This window comes from Felis catus, chromosome F1, assembly GCF_018350175.1.
Source record: "Felis catus isolate Fca126 chromosome F1, F.catus_Fca126_mat1.0, whole genome shotgun sequence".
NCBI lineage: Eukaryota > Metazoa > Chordata > Mammalia > Carnivora > Felidae > Felis > Felis catus.
The window spans coordinates 63,881,087-63,900,682 of record NC_058384.1 but is presented as its reverse complement, the minus strand read 5'-3'; the positions used below and the strand labels follow the sequence as shown (position 1 = coordinate 63,900,682).

The window sequence follows — 19,596 nt, the reverse complement described above, 5'->3', positions numbered from 1 at the left end:
TAGCAGCACTTAGCACATCAAACTGCGGTCATTACTTATTAATGTTTGCCAAGTTTCTAGTCCCTAGAAAGTCTCCACGGGGATTGATCCCTAAAGAATAATTAGAGAAAGGGGCGCCTGGGTGGCTCAGTTGGTTGAGCGTCCGACTCCGGCCCGGGTCGTGATCCCGCGCTTCCTGGGTTCAAGCCCCACATCGGGCTCTGTGCTGACGGCTCGGAGCCTGGAGCCTGCTTCGGATTGTGTGTGTGTGTCTCTCTCTCTGCCCCTCTCCTACTCTGTCTCTCTGTCTCCCCAAAATAAATAAACATTAAAAAAATTTTTTTTAAGAAAAAAAGAAGAATTAGAGAAAACTAAAAGCACACTGCCTTGGTATATCCCAGCACTTGTCCTCCACAGGGATCGAGATGTATGCTAATTAACGGGTGTGACAGAGCTGCTTGCCGTTGCCTGACCTAGGAAAGCCTAGTGCTGTCAGTGAAGAAAAACAGAAGGTCCAGTGGCCATTTTTGGCAGGGGAGCTATGTGGCATGGCCCCGTGGATGCAGGAAATGAAAAGGTCAGCCAGAGAGGGTCAGAAATAATTTGGAAGAGAGAATAAGAGATGGGGATTGTTGTACAAACAAATCTGTTAACATAGAGGACGTTGAGGGGAAAGCAGGGGAGAAGGAGATTTTTAGATGTCTTACATGCATTATAAATGCCCTCACTCCCAACCACACCTTCACCTTGGCATTTCCTCAGGAGCCGGAGTAAATAATCAAAGAAAGTTTAATTACTATTTGGTTGATAGACTGTGTTTCTTTGATCTTGACACTCCTAAGAATAAAACACATAGGGTTCCAGGGCACCTGGTTGGCTCGGTCAGTAGAGCATGCGACTCGTGATCTCAGGGTTGTAAGTTTGAGCCCCATGTTGGGTGCAGATACTACTTTTTTTAAAAAAAGAATCTTTAAAAAAACACAAAAACAAAGAAAACACATGGGATTCCTATGCATAGTCTCATGATTTGAACTGGCTCAGCCCATTGCCAAACTTGAAACAGACATTGTGCCTTTGTCTCCTATGGTCCTATGTATGAGAACGGGCCAACCTATCAAATATTGCACAGAGATCCTGAGAACAATCCCCACTGGTTACAATCCCCAGTGTGACCAGGGCCCTGAAGAGGTGGGGCCTCTTTGTGTTTAAGACATGCTTCCTGACTCCAGAGGGTTTGTGATCTGAGAGCAGAACATACTTTTATTTCACAGCGTACACTGAAGAGTTAAGAAAATCATCTAAAGAATTCTTTTTTATTTTTTAATGTTTATTCATTTTTGAGAGAGAGACAGCATGAGGGAGTGAGAGGCAGAGAGAGAGAGGGAGACACAGAACTCGAAGCATGCTCCAACATGCTGTGCTGACAGCTCAGAGCCTGACACGGGGCTCGAACACACAAACCGTGAGATCATGACCTGAGCCAAAGTCAGACGCTCAACCGACTGAGCCACCTAGGTGCCCCTAAAGCATTCTAATTCTAATAATGGAAGACCACATTAATACATGCTAACCAACCCTCCCACAAAGAAAAACTAGAAAAAAAAAAAAAACGAGCAAAATATAAAAGCATGTTGCTAAAGGCATCAGGGAGCTAATAAAACAGTGAAATATTATGGAGCCAAGATCTAGAAGAAGGAAACTCAGAGAGGTAAGACCAGCATTTTTTACTTCTATCCCCGGAGGTTTGCAATAAACTCAAGGAACTAAAAGAACATGGGGTTCAGGGACCTCGTGTTAAGAAGTGGGTATACCTAAAATCCATCAGATTTGGTGGTAGTACCATGAAGAGCTACACTCTGAGAGTAAGAGCGAACAAGAAGTAGACAAGATCTCACAGGAACTGAAGCCTAGTTTTGAATGATCTCAACTCTGAACTGGATTAAAGTGATCTAGAATTTCCAGTATTTCTGACCTGGCTGTCTACTAGAGGCAAATGTAAGTTATTCCTGGAGGAAAATAACATCGACACGGGCATTAAGTTATTTCTAATGCATAGTGTCCAAAATGAAATTAAAAAACAAGCCAGCATAAGAAGAGGAAGCGTGTCCAAAACCCAAAAGAAAATATAGGCAATAGAAACAGGCTCAAGGGGCATCTAGATAACAGAAGTATCGGTCATAAACTTTAAGGTAATTATGTTTAATGTTTCAAGGAATTAAAATTTAAAGTTTGAAATTTTCAGCAGAAAATCAGTGTGATAGAATGCAAATCTGGCCATGCCCCTTGCAATGTGACTTTGTAGCTCCTCCCCTCGTCAAAAGATGGGGTTCCTTTCCCTATCTCCTGTAACTGGGCTGGCCTTTGCAATACACTGCAGCAAGAATGAGGTTGTGCCGATTCTAAGCCTATGTCTGAAGAGGCATCGCCCATTTCTACTTGTTCTCTGGGAGCCTTGTGTAGCTGACGTGTTAACAAGTCTAAGATAGCCTGCTGGAAGATAAGAGATCACACAGAGCGAAGGGAAACAACCACAACTGAGGCCACCCTAGATCTGCTGCCATCTCCAGCCAACCTGACAGCTGACCATATATGCATGAGTGACGCAAGCAGAAACCAAAAGAACGGTCCAGTGAGCCCAGCCACAATCGCAAGCTAGCACATTCGCTGTTGTTCTAAACTACTAAGTTTTGGGGTCGTTCATTATGCAGCAACAGTTATCAGAGAAACTGGATTTTTTTAAGAACCAAAGGACAATTGTAAAAATGAAACATAAAATAACTGAAAAATTGGAACTGAACTCATTGGAAAGATATAAAAGCCACTTATGCTACTGAAAAGAGAATCAGAAAACTGGAAGATAAGGCAGAACAAAATATCCAGATTGAATTACAGAAAAACAAAAGTGGGGCACCTGGCTGGCTCAGTCAGTAGAGCACGTGACTCTTGATCTCAGGGTCGTGAGTTCAAGCCCCATGTCGGGTGTGGAGTTTACTTAATAAAAAACATATATTTCAAAAATGAGGGTGCCTGGGTGGCTCAGTGGGTTAAGCATTCAACTCCTGATGTCAGCTCAGGTTGTGATCTTGCGGTCGTGAGGTTGAGCCCCACATGGGGCTCTACGCTGGGCAGGGCCTTCTTGGGATTCTCTCTCTCCCTCTGTCTCTGCCCCTCTGCCACTTACTTGCACGCATGCACTTTCTCTCTTTCTCAAAATAAATAAACTTAAAAAAAAAAAAAGAAAAGGATGGAAATATACAAAAAAAAAGTGTAAGAAACGTCTGAGATACGGTGAAAAAATCTAACCAAAGCGTAATTGGAGAGCCAGGAGAGGAGAGGGAGGTAAATTCAAAAGAAATAATGGATGAGAATTTTCTAAAACCGACAGCCATCAAAACAGATTTGTAAGAAGCAGACTCATAAATATAGAGAACAAACTGGTGGCTGCCAGAAGGAGGGGCGATGGGAGGATGGACAAAGATAGGTCAAGAGCATTAAGAGATAAAACTTCCACTTACAAAATAAGTCAGAGAGATGAAAGATGGATGAAAAGTACAACATAGAGAATATAGTCAATAATATTGTAGTGACCAGGGCGCCTGGGTGGCTCGGTCCGTTGAGCATCCGACTCTTGGTTTCGGCTCAGGTCATGATCTCACTGTTTGTGAGTTTGAGCCCCATATCAGGCTTCACACTGATAGTGCAGAGCCTGCCTGGGATTCTCTCTCTCTCTCCCTCTCTCTCTGCCCCTCCCCCATTCACTGTCTCCCCCTCTCTCTCTCTCTATCTCAAAATAAATAAATTTAAATAATAATAATAATAATAATAATAATAATAATAATAATAATATTGTAGTGGCCTTGCATTTGACCAACGGCAACTATACTTATCATGGTCAGCACTGTGTAATGTATAGAATTGTCAAATCACTACTTTGCACACCTAAAACTAATATAACATTGTATATCCACTGTAGTTCAATAATAAGAAAACTAAATAATAAAAATAAATAAATATAAATAAAATGAGGAAACTGATAATAAGCTAGAGCACAAAAAAAAAAAAATTCTCTAAGACAGATGTATAGAATGTACTACAAATACCAGGAGCACCTGGGTGGCTCAGTTGGTTGAGCATCTGATGCTTGATCTCAGCTCAGGCCTTGGTTTCAGAGTCATGAGTTCAAGCCCCATGTTTAACTTGTTAAAAAAAAAATGTGCTACAAATCCCAAGCCATATTAAAACAAAACAAAAAAACCCTAAGCACACTTTTAAAAATTATGCGAACCAAAAGCAAAGAGAAAAATCTTAAAATAGCCAAAGGGGCAAAAAACTAAATGGCGTTCACAAAAGAAACAATTTACCGCTGACATTTAAACATAAAAGATAAAAACCAGAAGATAATGAAACGATATTTTCAAAGTGCTGATAGAACATAACTACCTACCTAGAATTTTATACCAGTGAAAAAAAATACTTCAGAGATGAAGATGAAATAAAGGCATTTTCAGAAAAACAAAAACTGACAGAAATTGTCACAAGTGGATCCGTATTAAAGAAAATGCCAAAGGATACCCTTCAGATACAGAAAATGACCCAAGATGGAAACTCGAAGATAAGAATAAATAAATGAAGAGCAACAGAAACCATAAATACATCGTTACACATAAATGAATGCTGACTGTGTAAACACATAATAATGAGGTCTTGTGGAGTTAAAATATTGAGAGCATTAAAATACAAACAATAATAACACTTAATTTGAAAACAGGGCGAAGAAAATTAAAGTGCCTTGTCCAGAAGTGACAAAAAACTAGTACTTTATATTAACTTTGATAAGCCAATAAGGCATCCTCTAATCTGTAGGCTAATACCTAAATGAAGAGTAAGATGATATGTAATTATGAAGTTAATGCATAGGGTGAAGAAAGAATGAAGAAATAAATGTAATCAATCCAAAAGAAGAAAACAAAGAACAAAAAAGAGGAGTATAGAATAGGTGGAACCGGGGAAGGTAAACGGCAATATGGTGGACTTAAATCCAAAACACTAAGTAATTACATTAAATATAAACAGACTTAATACTCAGATAAAAGACAAAGATGATCAGACGGTATTAAAAGATAAACCCAACTACATGCTTCTTACAAGCACCATTTCAACATTTTTTTTTTAATTTTTAAGGTTTATTTATTTTTGAGAGAGATAGAATGTGAGTGGGTTGGGGCAGAGAGAGAGGGAGACACAGAATCAGAAGCAGGCTCCAGGCTCCGAGCTGTCAGCACAGAGCCCCACGCGGGGCTCGAACCCACAAGCTGTGAGATCATGACCTGAGCCAAAGTTGGACGCTCAACTGACTGAGCCACCCAGGCACCCCACCATTTCAACATTTCTTACAATTGAAAAATACATGGGGCACGTGGGTAGCATGGAGAGTTAGGCATCCAACTCTTGGTTTTTGCTCAGGTCATGATCTCATGGTTCATGGGTTTGAGCCCCACATCAGTCTCCATGCTGACAGTGTGGAGCCTCCTTGGGATTCTCTTTCCTTCTCTCTCTGCCCTCCCCCACTTGCTCTTTCTCAAAAATAAACAAATAAACTTAAAAAAAAATTTTTTAATGAAAAGTATGTTCCAGGGGTGCCTGGCCGGCTCAGTCAGAAAAGCATGCGACTCTTGATCTCAGGGTCATGAGTTTGAGCCCCACACTGGGTGTAAAGATTATTAAAAAATAAATAAATAAACTTTAAGAAAATGAAAAATATGTTTCATACAAACACTAACCATAAGAAGGTTGGTATAGCTATATTAAGATTAGCCTACTCTTACACTTAAAGTTTACTTTGAACTTTAAGGGAAAATGCATTAATTATTAAAGATCAAGAGGGATCACTATGTTGTATACCTAAAACTATCACACTGCATGTCAACTATACTTTAATGTTTATTTATTTTTGAGACACAGTGACAGAGTGCAACCAGGAAAGGGGTAGAGAGACAAGAAGACACAGAATCCAAAGCAAGCTCCAGACTCTGAGCTGTCAGCACAGAACCTGACCAGGGCTCGAACTCACGAACCACGAGATCATGCCTTGAGCCGAAGTCGGACGCTTAATCAACTGAGCCACCCAGGCGCCCCATATGTCAACTATACTTTAATAATAAAACATTTTTAATTAAAAAAGTTTAAAACAGGGGCACCTGGGTGGCTCAGTCGGTTGAGCGTCCGACTTCAGCTCAGGTCAAGATCTCGCAGTTTGTGAGTTTGAGCCCCGTGTCGGGCTCTGTGCTGACAGCTCAGAGCCTGGAGCCTGTTTCAGATTCTGTGCCTCCCTCTCTCTCTCTGCCCCTTCCCTGTTCATGCTCTGTCTCTTTCTCTGTCTCTCAAAGATGAATAAACATTTTTAAAAAAATTTTTTTTAATTTTAAAACAGATAATTAAGTCATTAAAAAATAAAAAAGACAAATAAGAATGCTTAATAAAAACACAAAGTCCAATACACCAGGAAGATGTACAGTAAATTTGTTTGAACAATTTAAAATTGTTTCCGCCTTAAAATTTACAGAAGTAAAAGGAAAAATGGAAAAAAGCCAGTCATAGCAGGAGCTACCAATAATACCCCCAGTAACAGATGGAAAAAGCAGGCCAAAAATAATAATAATAATCAGTAAGGATATAGATTTGAAAAACAAAACTAATTAACAAATTTGACCTAAATAATCTATTTAGGATACTTCACCCAGTAATGCCAAAATTTACATTATTTTCAAGAGTACATCAACATTTTGGGGAGCCTAGCTGGTTCAGTCAGTGGGGCATGCAACTCTTGATCTTGGGGTTGTAAGCACCAGCCCTATGGTGGGTGTAAAGATTACTTAAAAATAAAATCCTACAAAAAAAAAAAAAAAAGAGAGAGTACATAAACTTTTACAAAATTTGAACCATAGGTAGAGCCATAAAATGATTTTAAAACTAGAAATCAACATAAGGAAAGATACCTTACAAAAAATTTCTATTTGTTTGAACTCAAGAGAGAGATAAGAAATCACAACGGAAATTAGGAAATATTATGAACTAATTAATAGTGAAAACACTATATATCAAAATTCATGGGGCAGCTCTTTCTGTCCACAGGCCCTGTCCCTGTGCTTTAATAAAACCATAATTTTGCACCAAAAAAATGAATAAATAAAACCTCATGAGATGCATCTAAAGCCATGATTAAAGGGGAAATTATATATATTATACATATATTTAAAAATACATATAAATACATATATTATAAAAATAACAAGGTTGAAAATCAATTATTTAAGCATCAATCTCAAGAACCCACAAAAGGAACAACAAATTAAGTTCAAAAAAAGAGAAAGGATGCAGAGAAAGAGGAGCTGGAAAATAATTACACAACAGAGGATCAACAGCCTTTTTTTATTTTATAAAAAAAAAATCAAAATATGGTTAATGCATAGATTGATCAAAAGAAATGTGAAAAGGTACAAATAAGCAACATCAGGGTTTTTTAAGTTATCACCACAGTTCCTACAGATATTAAGACCTTAAGAGTTGTAGGGGTGCCTGGGTGGCTCAGTCAGTTAAGCGACTGACTCTTGATTTTGGCTCAGGTAATGATCTCAACAGTTGCATTAGTTCGAGCCCCACGTTGGGCTCCACGCTGACAGCACAGTCTCCTTGGGATTTTCTCTCTCCATCTCTCTCTGCCCCTCCCCTTCTTGTGCTCTCTCTGTCTCTCTCCAAATTAATTAATTAATTAATTAATTAACATGTATATTTTAAAAAAAGATCTTAAGAGTTGTAAACTGCTTTCCATCAATAATTTTTTATAATTGAGATTAAATAGAAAAATTTATTAAGTACATTGAATCTATACTGAAAAACCTTCTCACAAAGTAAACTCCAGACCTAGTTAGCATCCCTAGTTAACTCTAAGAAATATTTTAAAAGAAAGAACTCCAATCTTACACAAACGCTTTTAGAGATGGGAGATAATATTTCCAAATTTGTTTTATTAGGTTAACATATTTATCAGGTTAACACCAAAATCTTCAAGAATATCACAAGAGAAGAAAATTCAAGGCTCTTTCACTCAGAAACATGGGTGCAAAAATCCTAAGCAAAAACTAGCAAACTAAATAGATCAAAATATATAAAAGAACAAGAAAGCACGGCCTATTTATAAGGGGGAGGGGGGAAGAAAGTAACAGAAACTACTTGTGAAGAAGCACAGACATTGGACTTAATAGGTTCTCTTAAATATGTTCAAAGGGCCAAAGGAAACAAAGAACTGACAAAGAACTGAAGGAAGCCAGAGGAATGATGTCTCAACAAATAAAATATCAATAAACAGAAATTATAAAAAGGAATCAAATAGAATTTCTGGAGCTGGAAAGTATAACAACTGAAATGAAAGATGCACCAGAGAGTTTCAACAGCACAACTAGAAGCTAGGTCAATGGACATTATTCAGAGTGAGGAACAGAAAGAAAAAAGAATGAAGAAAAATCTGTGAGATGCCCTGTGGGATGCCAGCAAATATACCAACATGTGCATAGCAGGAGTCCCGAAAAGAGAGGAAAGAGACAAAGGGGCAGAAAGAATCTGAAGAAGCAATGGCTCAGAACTTCCCAAATTCAATAAAAGCCATGAATATACACATCCAAGAAACCCAGGGAACTCCGAGTAAGTTAAACGCAAGAGATCCAAACTGAGATAAACACTAAAATGTCAAAAGCCAAGGACAGAATCTTGAAAGCGACAAGAGAGAAACAACTTGTCACACACAAGAGATTCCCCCGTGAGATTAACAACCAATTTCTCTGCGGAAACCATGAGGCTAGAAGGTGGTAAGATGACATGTATAAAGTGCTAAAAGAACAAAGCTACCAACCAAGAATTCTATATCCAACAAAATTATCTTGCATAAAAAATGAAGGACCAATGAAGAAGTTCCCAAACAAAAGCTGGGAACTGTTGCCAACAGATCTGTCCTGCAAGGCATGCTGGAAGGGACAAAGACGTGAGGCAGTAACTCAAAGCCACGTGAAGAAATATAGAACAGCGCTAAAGGGAATTACGTAGATAACGATAACAGCCAGTATTATTGCATTCTGGGTTTGTAACTCTTCTTTTCCTATCTGATGTGAAAAAAAATACTCAAAACAACAATTATAAATCTATGTTAATAGGCACACAACGTATAAGGATGCAACTTGTGACAACATGAAGTGGGGAAGAGAGAGCTGTACAGGAGGGTTTGTATTCTCTTAAAGCTGAGTTGGTATTAATTCAAACTAGCCCCACCCCCTATCCCCCAGAGGGCAGACAGGACTGGAAGGAGAGTTAATAACTGATCACGTCTGTGTGAGAAAACCTCCATAAAATCCCAATAGCACAGGGGCGCCTGGGTGGCTCAGACGGTTAAGCATCCAACTCTCGACTTCGGCTCAGGCTATGATCTCACGGTTCATGAGTTTGAGCCCCACATAGGGCTCCGCCGCACTGACAGTGCAAAGCTTGCTTGGGATTCTCTCTGTCTCTGCCCCTCCCCTATTCTCACACACCTGTGCTCTCTCACTCTCTCTTTCTCTCTCAAAATAAATAAATACACTTTTTTAAAAAATCCTTGTTAAAAAAAAAAAAAATCCCAATAGCACAGGTCTGGGAAATTTCCAGGTAGGTGAACACGTCCACATCGGGAGGATGACACACACCCCAACTCCATGGAGACCGAAGGTCCCGCACTCAGGACCCCCCACCCCAGACTTTGCCTTATGTGTCTCTTCATCTGGCTGCTCATCGGTATCCTTCGTCATCTCCCTTAATAAACTGGTAAACATAAGTGTTTCCCTGCTCCAGCAAATTAATCAAACCAGAAGAGGGGGGTGGTCCTTGGAACCTTTGGTCTCTAACCAGTTGTTCAGAAGCACGGGTGACAACCTGGGTTTGTGACTGACACGTAGTCTTGTGGGACTGAGCCCTTAGCCTGTGGGATCTGACGCTATCTCTGGGTAGACAGCATCAGAATTGAGTTGAATTATAAGACGGATACCAAGCTGGAGTCACAGAGAATGGGTTGGGAAAACTCCCACACAGGTGGTGACTAGGAGTGTCAGAAGCAAAGCGTTCTGTGTGAGTAGGAACGGAGACACACGGGAAAGGAAGACAAGAGGGGGAAACTGGGTGGTGTTCCAACACAGTTTTTTTGAAATGTGAGGGGAATGAATGGGGAGCGGAAAGCCAGCAGAAACGGAGCAGTTGAAGGTCAGAGATGTCATCAGGGGTCAAGCAGGTCTTGGACGGGCTCGTGGATGAAGTGGTGATGCCCAGAGCACGCGGAAAAACACCGGCCACGGAAAGGCAGAGGTGGATGGGGTTGCTCGTGGGGGTAAACGAGGTGCTTGACATTGGGGACCCCTCACCGGCATCTCTGACACTGGGGAATGGTCGGCGGGTTGCTGGAATCCCTCCCTGGCATCCGCTTTCTTGCAGAAGGAGGGGGTAGGCTCATGAATGAAGCCTGTGCCAGTGGCACAGACCCTGGGTGAGATGCAGAAAGTCTGGAATCAGCTTTCTGGGGAATAGGAGGAGCTGAGGGCCAGAAACAAGGATTCCCAAGACACCTGTTGCTCCGCTGAGGTTGGAGGCTCCGAATCGGTGGTTGCTCTTTGGTGCTGAATTACCCTCTGCAGCCCTCACCAGCCTGGTGTTGCGGGGGAGGCAGGAGGTCGGAACTGGCCCGGGCTGGAAGGGGATGCAGGCGGGGTGTCGTGGGGAAGGTACAGTGGAAAAGTGAGCAAGCAAGGTACTGTATACTGGGTGCTGTGACTCAGTCCCTGTCCTGGGGGGCTTATACGCCAAATGGAGACCCAAGAAATGCCAGTGTGAAAACAGAACCTTCGCACAAGGTCAGCCCTGCTGAGTGAGAGATGGAGAAGGTCTGACAGGGAGGGCTGGCTTGTTCAGAGGGGAGAAGCCACAGCAAATTCCGGTGGTCAGGGGAGGCCCCCGGGGCCACCACCACTGCTGTTGCTACTGCTTAGCAGCTCTGGGGCCCCTCTTCCGGTGGTTAAGAGCGAATGGAGTAAAACAGTAGCTCTGCAGAGGGAGGGCAGAGGACAGGTGATCAACTCCACTGCCAACTTGGGATGAAATGGGCAGCCCCCATGGAGGGCGGTCAAGGACTCCAGGGAGTCGCTCAGCCCGGAGCCCCGGTGCCGAAGCTGCAGCCTCTAAAGCCGTGCAGCGTCTGCAGTCGGCTCCCTCTGCCTTGGACCTGCTGGTGGAGGAGGGGTGCGGCCTGAGAGCCTGGGAGGCAGGCGGGGGAGAGGCTCGGAGCAGTTTGCTTCCACCAGCCAACAAAAGGATGTTGAGGTTTTCTCAGCTCAGGGTTGTGCCACCAGGCTCGGGGTGAAGGCGACGCAGAGGGCAGCCGCTGGGGACTTAGTGAACAGAGCTCAGTGAGATCCCAAAAGTGCTGGGGCAGGGCCGGCTCCAGTCAAAGCAAAATCATAAAGTAGATATGTGGCCCACGTCCCACATTCCCTCCTGTCTTCCTTTTGACTTAGCCCCACCCTTGGGGCGCTTCACTGGCTATATCGACTCCTCTGCTCAGACAAGGCAACCCCCTAACCTCTGTCGACCTTACTCAGCCCGTGCCCTGCTCCCCAACTCCTTGTATCAGTTAACTGGACCAGCTCATTTCTGCTATCTTTCTCCAAGGTAACAGGTGCACTTGCTTTTTGTTTCCCGTTCAAACCCTGTGTTTTCCCTACATCCGTTCAGCTGTCCCTCTGCTCACAGTATCTTTCTACCTTGTCCCCAACTCCTAAGCAATTCTTCATCCTTTAAGGCCACCCCCAGGCTCCCCTCTCCCACCAGAAGCAATCTCCATTTTCTCAGCTCCCACCGTGCTCTAAGTGAATCTTGCCCATCAGTGACACTGAGCGTTTTCTGTCTTCCCTTATCATCGCTGCTGTGCAAGCCTGCTTTCCTCCGTCTGAAAGATTCTGAAGGATACAATCAACAGGTTCCACCTGTGCTTCACCCACAGAATCTCTCGAAGTTCTTGGAACACAGTAAAGGCTTAGTGCGGTTGTTTATTTAATCAATTAAATTCAAGAATGCATCTCGGCTAACTGCCGGAAAGGACTCTACTGTAGGGATTTCCAAAGAGAGGTGGTTCCCTGGGCTGTGACCTTTGCCTTCCAGGCTCCCCACCCTCGAGCCTTCACTTCCCATTTGTAGGGCCTCAAAACAAAAGCCAGCAGCCCTGAAGCATCATGGGACTCTCATATACTGCTTGGTTCAACCATTTTGGCCAATGGTTTGCCAGCATCTGCTGTAAGAGTACACACATACCCCCACGAGTCTAGACATATACTCAACAGATGCATGTAAACAAAAAGCATGTACAATAGGCTCCCAGCAGCATTATTCTAATAGGGGAAGGACCCCAAAAACAAACCAAAGATTCATCAGTAGCATAATGGACGAATAAGCTCGTACATATAGTCATACATTGAAATGTCGCAGAGTCATATCATACCAGCTACAAGTAATAACACGGATAAATCTCATCAGATGTTGAGCCAAAAAAGCCACACACAGGGCACATAGCACATGATTCTGTTTATATAAAGATCAAACCAACCTATAATGTCAGAAGTCAGAATAATAGTTGTATTTGGTGTTTTGTTTTGTTTTGCTAGTTTATTTATTTGTTTTGAGAGAGACAGAGCACGAGCAAGGGAGGGGCAGACAGAGAGGGAGACACAGAATCCGAAGCAGGTTCCAGGCTCTGAGCTGTCAGCACAGAGCCCGACGCGGAGCTCGAACCCACGGACCACGAGAGCATGACCTGAGCCGAAGTCGGACGCTTCACCGACTGAGCCACCCAGGAGCCACTAATGGTTGTATTTGTGAAAGAGAGAAGAGCTAACAAGTGGAGAGAATGTGTGGTAGATACGCAAGCGTGTTCATTTCACAGTAACACACTGAGACGTACGTTTCTCATTTTGCACGCTGTGCTGTACATGTGTCACACTTTAATAAAAATGTCTGTTTACGAAGACAATGGCTCAGCTATCCCTAGAGTGATGTCTATGGAACCAGTTCCCTCCGGGATGGTGCTGCAGCCCCGAGCTCTCTGAGTCCCAGTCCACCCCCTCTGCCCGATGACTTCACCGTTCACTTTGCTTCACGGGAGGTGCAATGAGGGAGAGATAAATAAAAGGAACGGCAGCCGTCTTAGAACTTGCCTGGATCCCAGCCGAGGGGTCGGAATCAGAGGCTCCTTCCTAAGAAGTGAAAATTCAACACAATCTGTAAGAGCAGCCAGCAAGCAAGCCTTAGAGTCTAGAATCCATGAAATGCTGCCCCGCCCTTTTGCTTTGTCCACGGCCCCTGGGCATTCACAGTCTAGCATGTCCTTTGGGGTTCGCTCAGTTCACGGCTGTGATTATAGACCGAGTCCTGTGACAGATGTCAGCTCCGTGAACAAGGCATCCATGTAACGATTCACCATTGAATCCTCAACACCTAAGCCCAGGGCCTGGCCCAGAGGTGCTCGGGCACATCAGGGAAGGAGTAGGAATCAAGAGTGTGGAAACAATTAGAATGTTTTACAATACAACATAATAATAGCACTGAATGTCTTGAATGCGTGTTCTTGTGTGTTAAAAATGTTGCCTTCTCTGGGGCACCTGGGTGGTTTTGTCAGCTGAGCATCTGACTCTTGATCTCGGGTCAGGTCACTATCTCACGGTTCATAGGGTCGAGCCCTGCGTCAGGCTCTGCTCTGACAGTGTGGAAGCTGCTTAGGACTCTCTCCGCACCACCACCACACACCCCCCCCCCCACCTCTCTCTATCTCTCTCTCTCAAAAATAAATAAATAAACTTTAAAAAATGTTGCATTCTCCCAAAGATCGTGGTTATGACGGTGAAAAAACGCTCAGAAAAGGGTCCCTCGTTAAAACTTACCATCTCATGCAGAATTCTCTAATTCACTTTTGACTCAATGAATTAGCCAGCAAATTAGTCTCTCCTCTTGAGTCTGATCACCAAACTAAGTGAAACATAGTCCCTGCCTCCAAAGAACTGAGTAACACGAGGGATCATTTTGGGGGGCTCGGTATAAGAACACCTTTCTAAGCACGTTATATACCGTACCTTCCCTAATGCTCACACATCGCAATAGAGCAGCCACCACTGTTGACTTCACCTTGTGGATGAAACACTGAGAAACCAGAGGTTAGTTAACTTCCTCAACGCCACGGCGTAGTCTGTAGCCTAAAATCTAGGACAGCTTTTCCCAGTGAAACTCTCCGGTAGACAAATAAACTCTCACTTTATTCTACGGATTCTTTAAAGTAGTCACCCATCTATTCAACCAATAAGGATACATTGAGACTCCAATTGTGCCAAATCCTGTTCTAGAGGCTGAAGATACAGCCATGAACGAAACAGAGGAAAGCCCTGGCCTCGAGGATCTTATGTTCCAGTGAGGTAAAGAGGTGCCTGGGAGACGGAAAATAAAGAAGACAACAGTAGAGCCCACACAAGGGAGATGAGAACTGTGGAGAAAAATAAGCGGAGAGGGAGGTAAGGCGTTGCAGGGTGGCAGGTTGGCACTCTTAGTGGGAGGCCATCACTGAGACAGTGGTATTTGAGCAGAGTCCTGAGGGGCTGCGGGAGCAGGCCAGGCGGCCAGCAGGGAAGCGGCGTCCCAGGAGAGAAAACAGAGTGCAAAGCCATGGCACGCGTTTCGTGCATGTATCGTAGCAGGTCGGGGAGGCTGAATGCGGTGCTATGGGAGAGAGGAAGGGGTCGGGGGTCAGGGAGGCCAGATCTCATAGGCCACTGTGACATGTGTGGCTTTGACTGAGCCTGGAGAAGCCATTGGAAAAAGCTTTGCAAAGCTCGAGAACGGTAGAAACTTCTTGCATATATATTATGCATATCAAATTCTTCAGTAAGCCAAGTTTTGTTGTTTTTTTAAAGGGTTTCACTGCCATCATATGTCCTGATGGGATGCTCTGAAACAGAGCATCACTGGTGTGGTATTCCTGCCCAAAATGCATAGCCTGGATCACACAAAGGAGCCTCAGACAAACTCAGATTCAGGAGCCTTTCACCAAAACAATGTCTGGTACTCCAAAAATGTCAAAGTCGTGAAAGAAGAAAAAAGGCTAAGGAACAGTTGTAGATTAAAAGACATAACAGGGACAGCTGGGTGGCTCAGTCGGTTAAGTGTCCAACTGTTGATTTCGGCTCAGGTCATAATCCTGGGGTGGTGGGATCGAGCCCCTTATCAGGGCTCACGCTCAGCTTGGAGCCTGCTTAGGATTCTCTCCCTCCCTCTCCCTCTCCCTCTGCCCCCCCCCCAAAAAGACAGAACAAAAGAAGGAACACCTGGCTGGTTCAATCGGTAGAGCATTTGACTCTTGATCTCGGTGTTGTAAGTTGTGGGTGCAGAAGCCTACTTAAAAAAATTTTTTTAATAAAAAAACAAAAGACATAACAAAAAAAATACGTAACTGAATGTAATATATGATCTTGATGGGATTCCGCACCCGGGAAGAAGGAATGCCATTAAGCACGTTTTGGAGACAACTGGTAATATGTAAATATGGTGTCTTTGATGGTATCTGTGTTAAATTTACTAAGTTTGATAACTGTGCTGACATAATATAAGAACGCCCTTGTTCTTAGAAGATACACGCTACAAAATTTAGGAGTAACAGGGCACAATGTCTACAACTCAGTCTCAAATGGCTCAGCAAAAATTATTATTATTATATTATAATATAATATAGAATATTATAATACAATATATATTATATAATATAATATATAATATAATATATATTATATATTTATATATATTATATTAAATTATTATTGTTATACATTTATACGCACACATATATATATGGAGAGAAAGAAAGCAGATGTGATGAAAGGTTAACAACTGGTGAGTCTCGGTGAAAGAAACACCAGAATCCTTTGTACTATGCTTGCAACTTCTCTGGAACTCTGAGCTTATTATTTTAAACTTTTTAAGGGTTTAAAAATGACAGCAAATAAACAGGACAGCAGCTTCAATCAGCTTACACCAGGCCAGCCCCACAGACGTGGGGCACAGCACGAAGAGAAAGAAGTTCCTTGAGACCAAAGCCCAGGGGCCCCAGAGCCCGGCTCCTGCTCTCCCTGCAGTGGGTGGGCTCAGCCGTGCCCAGAGACCGTGCCACGGCCCCGGGTGTGGGCACGGGGCCGCCCCTTTCTCCGGTCACACAGGCTCACCATCTCAACCGCCTCCACTTCTGCCACTCCCATCCCCAAAGCCAGGCACCAAATCCCGTCAGTCCTGTCTCGGCTGTCCCAGCCGCTTCCAAGGCTCCTAAGACGGGGTTCCAACCCCCCTCTCCTGCCGAGGGTCCTGGGTCACCGGGTCCCACAAGGGCGCACACGGGAGCCCAGGCTCCAAAGCTCCCTTCTGCAACCTGTTCCCAGCACCCTCTGCCCTGCTCTGCCTGTATTTGTTATAGATTTGTAAATACAAAGGCATTTGTGTTCATATTTACAGCCCCCACCCCCCAGTCCTCCAGAACCTAGACTGTGTCTTTAAGGACGCAGGAGTGCCTGAGATGGGTCTTGAACGGGCTTCTAACAGGCCCTGCACAAACACCATCCAATGCCCCACGCTCTGCCCTTTGCACCCAGAGGGGGGCCTCCTCTTACTTTCTCAGCCATGATGCCCCTCGAAGAGCCACTGATCTAGAATGCAGGCTCCCATCTCAGAGCACCCTGGACTCCACATCGGAGAAGGGGGGGGGGGCAGCCCTCAGCTCTGGAACTTTCCGTATACCATCTCCTTCTTCCCCCCCTTCCCGACCGCCTGACCCAAGCCAACATTCCTCAAATAATTCTCAGGTCCCTAGGAGCGCCTGAGGGGCTCAGTCGGTTAAGCGAAGGACTTCAGCTCAGGTCATGATCTCATAGTTTGTAGGTTCGAGCCCCACATCGGGCTCTGTGCTGACAGCTCAGGGCCTGGGAGCCTGCTTCGGATTCTGTGTCTCCCTCTCTCTCTGCCCCTCCCCTACTCACACTCTGTCTCTCTCTCTCTCTCTCTCTCTCTCTCTCTCTCTCAAAAATAAACATTAAAAACATTTTTAATAAATAAATAAATAATAATAATGCTCAGGTCCCTATAGCCTCTGGGCTGCTGGAGGCTGCCGAGGCCTAAGGGACCAGGCCATTCATGCAAAGTGGCTGTTGGCCACTCCCTTCCCCTCCATGCTGTTTCCCTGCCTCGGGGAGCAATCTATCAGTCTCCGCTTTCCAGAACCACCCAACTTCCTTAGAGAAACCCAAGCCCAGGGGTCACTTCTCTCTGTTGGTAATCGTACCAAATTAGAGCAGATTTCCTTTGTCCTTCTTACAGCCAGCAAAGAGGACGCTTTCTCCCCACTATACAGAAAAGTCAATGGAAGCCAGTGGAAAGGAATCTCCTTGCCCCGGGCTGCCCGGATTGCCGAAGGCATGGCCAGACAGACAGGCTTCTCAGGGGCCTCCCACACCAGGGCCAGCCCGTTCCGTCCTAACCAGCCCGCCCGGAGCTGTCAGGAGCCACCCAGACTCACGCTTGCAGGTGACCACGTAAGTGGGCATGATCCAGAGGCTCAGGGTTCCACTGCCCCTGCGGGCCCCAGTCCCAAGTCCAGCCTCTCCCCCACCCACACCAGGCTGGGCCTCCTTACCTTGGCCCTGAAGCCCCTTGAGGAACAAAAGTGTGAGGACGAGAGCCAGCCCCAACATCCCCAGAGGACAGACGGGTCAGCCGGCTCCTCTCCCGCCAGACACGCTGCTGGGCACGGGCTCAGCTGCAGCCAGCCAGCGGCAGAGTGACTGACAGGGGAGCAGAACTGCCTTGCTGTTTGTCCGGCCACAATTTCCTCAACTCAAGGCTGTTCTCAGCGGCTGAGAGCTAACAAGGCCACTGAGAAAGTCCCAGTACCTGGACCTGGTCCGACAGTTCATACAAGCTGAGCTTTCAAAGTTGGCCTCAAGTGGGCGGGTGCTGAGAGTTCACAGTGACTCACAAAACCAGCTTCCAAATCCTGTCCATCGCTCTGCCCCAGCAAGGCTTCCTCGTTCAAAGAGCAGACTCCCAGGACACGTTCCGGTTCTCTCCCACCTCCTGGCAGCGTGCAGAAGGCTGCATGGGGACCCAAGAGCCATTATCCCACACTGCCCCCATTCCAACAGGCACTGTGAAGGTGGGAGGGCTGGGGGCGCGTGGGCTGAGAAGTGGAGCCCTGCCTAAGGGGGTGAAATGTGGCAGGAAAGGAGCAGGGGACCCCAGGGAGGTCGAAGAGCTGGGTAAGCTCCCCAAGTTGATACCCGGGTCTAAGCACAAGCCAACTGCAGCGTCCCTGCCTAGACTTGCTTTTGCTTGTTTCCTATCTGTGCTTCTATATCCCCTCCTTTCCTCTTTTTCTACTTTCCCACAGCGTCCTCTCTGCCTCTCTTGCCTTCTGTCACCCAGACAGGACACAGACCTGCCTTTGCTGTGCCTCCCCGCCCACACTTCAGTTCCACCCTCCGGGAAGGCCAGGCAACTTTGATCCTTCTTATGCCCCCATGGAGGGGCACAGGCGGTGGTCCCACCTTCCCCAGAAAGCATTTGCTTTGAGGCCTTCCCCCGGAGGCCCCCTGCCTTTTTCTTTCTTCTGATTCCCCCTTCGCAGCAAATACTTTCAGTTCCCTTTAGGTCAGTCCCGTTCTTTTTTCATCCTTTGATCCATTTCCAATCACCCCAGCTGAAGCTGGGCTGAAGGGAGGCAGACTAGAGCCTTGGCTACCGAGGAAGGAAGCAGAGTGTTCCGAACAGAGCGCAGAATTGGAGGCAAAGACATAGTATACTTGAGTGTCAGGTCAGCAACTTAACAGCCTGTGTGATCCTGGCCAAGTTACCTTCCAAGCCTGTGGGGTCGGTCCTTGGCTCGGGTTCCTCGCAGGCTAGTTTTCAGGATCAAATCAAAAACTGTAGCTGAGAATATGCATGAAAAAAACTCTGGACACAGGTAAGGTTCCATGTTTTTTTTTTCTTTTATTTTAGAGAGAGAGAAAGAGGGAGCCCGTGAGCACGAGTAGGGGAGGGGCTGGGGGAGGGAGGGAGGGAGGGAGAGAGAGAGAGAGAGAGAGAGAGAGAGAGAGAGAGAGAGAGAGAAGAGAGAGAATCCCAAGCAGGCTCCATGTTCAGGGCAGAGCCCCACACGAGTCTCGATTCCACAACCCTGGGATCATGCCCTGAGCTGAAATCAAGAGTCAGACACTCAACTGACTGAGCCACCCAGGCGCCCCCCTTTTATTATTTTTTGTTGCATTTTATTTTTCTTAATGTAGCCCTGCGTGACTTATTCCAGCTGGTGCCATGGCTGTCAACTGTGCTGTTCTATGTCTCCTCCCAAGGGGCAGCCCCCACCCTTAGATGAGGCCAGAGCCCATCTAGCCATGCCCTTGACCTTGAGAAGGGGTGCTCAAGACTGATGCAATAAGAGTAAATTTCCTGCCACAAAAGATGGGGGACAAAAGCCAA

At 45.2% G+C, this 19,596-nt stretch overlaps 1 protein-coding gene across 2 annotated transcripts in view; it reads right to left on the bottom strand.

Annotated features, from left to right (window-relative positions):
- CD244 (CD244 molecule) overlaps window positions 1-18,671 on the bottom strand; it is a 31,017-nt gene extending 12,346 nt beyond the window's left edge. Inside the window, exon 1 of one of the 2 annotated variants that reach the window (XM_019822309.3) lies at window positions 17,756-18,671. In XM_019822309.3, the coding sequence (XP_019677868.1) occupies window positions 17,756-17,813 (58 nt within the window). In that variant the 5' untranslated portion in view covers window positions 17,814-18,671. The remainder of the gene's footprint in view (window positions 1-17,755) is intronic. The other variant, XM_006943031.5, reaches the window with a different exon arrangement.
- Window positions 18,672-19,596: the final 925 nt, after the last annotated feature.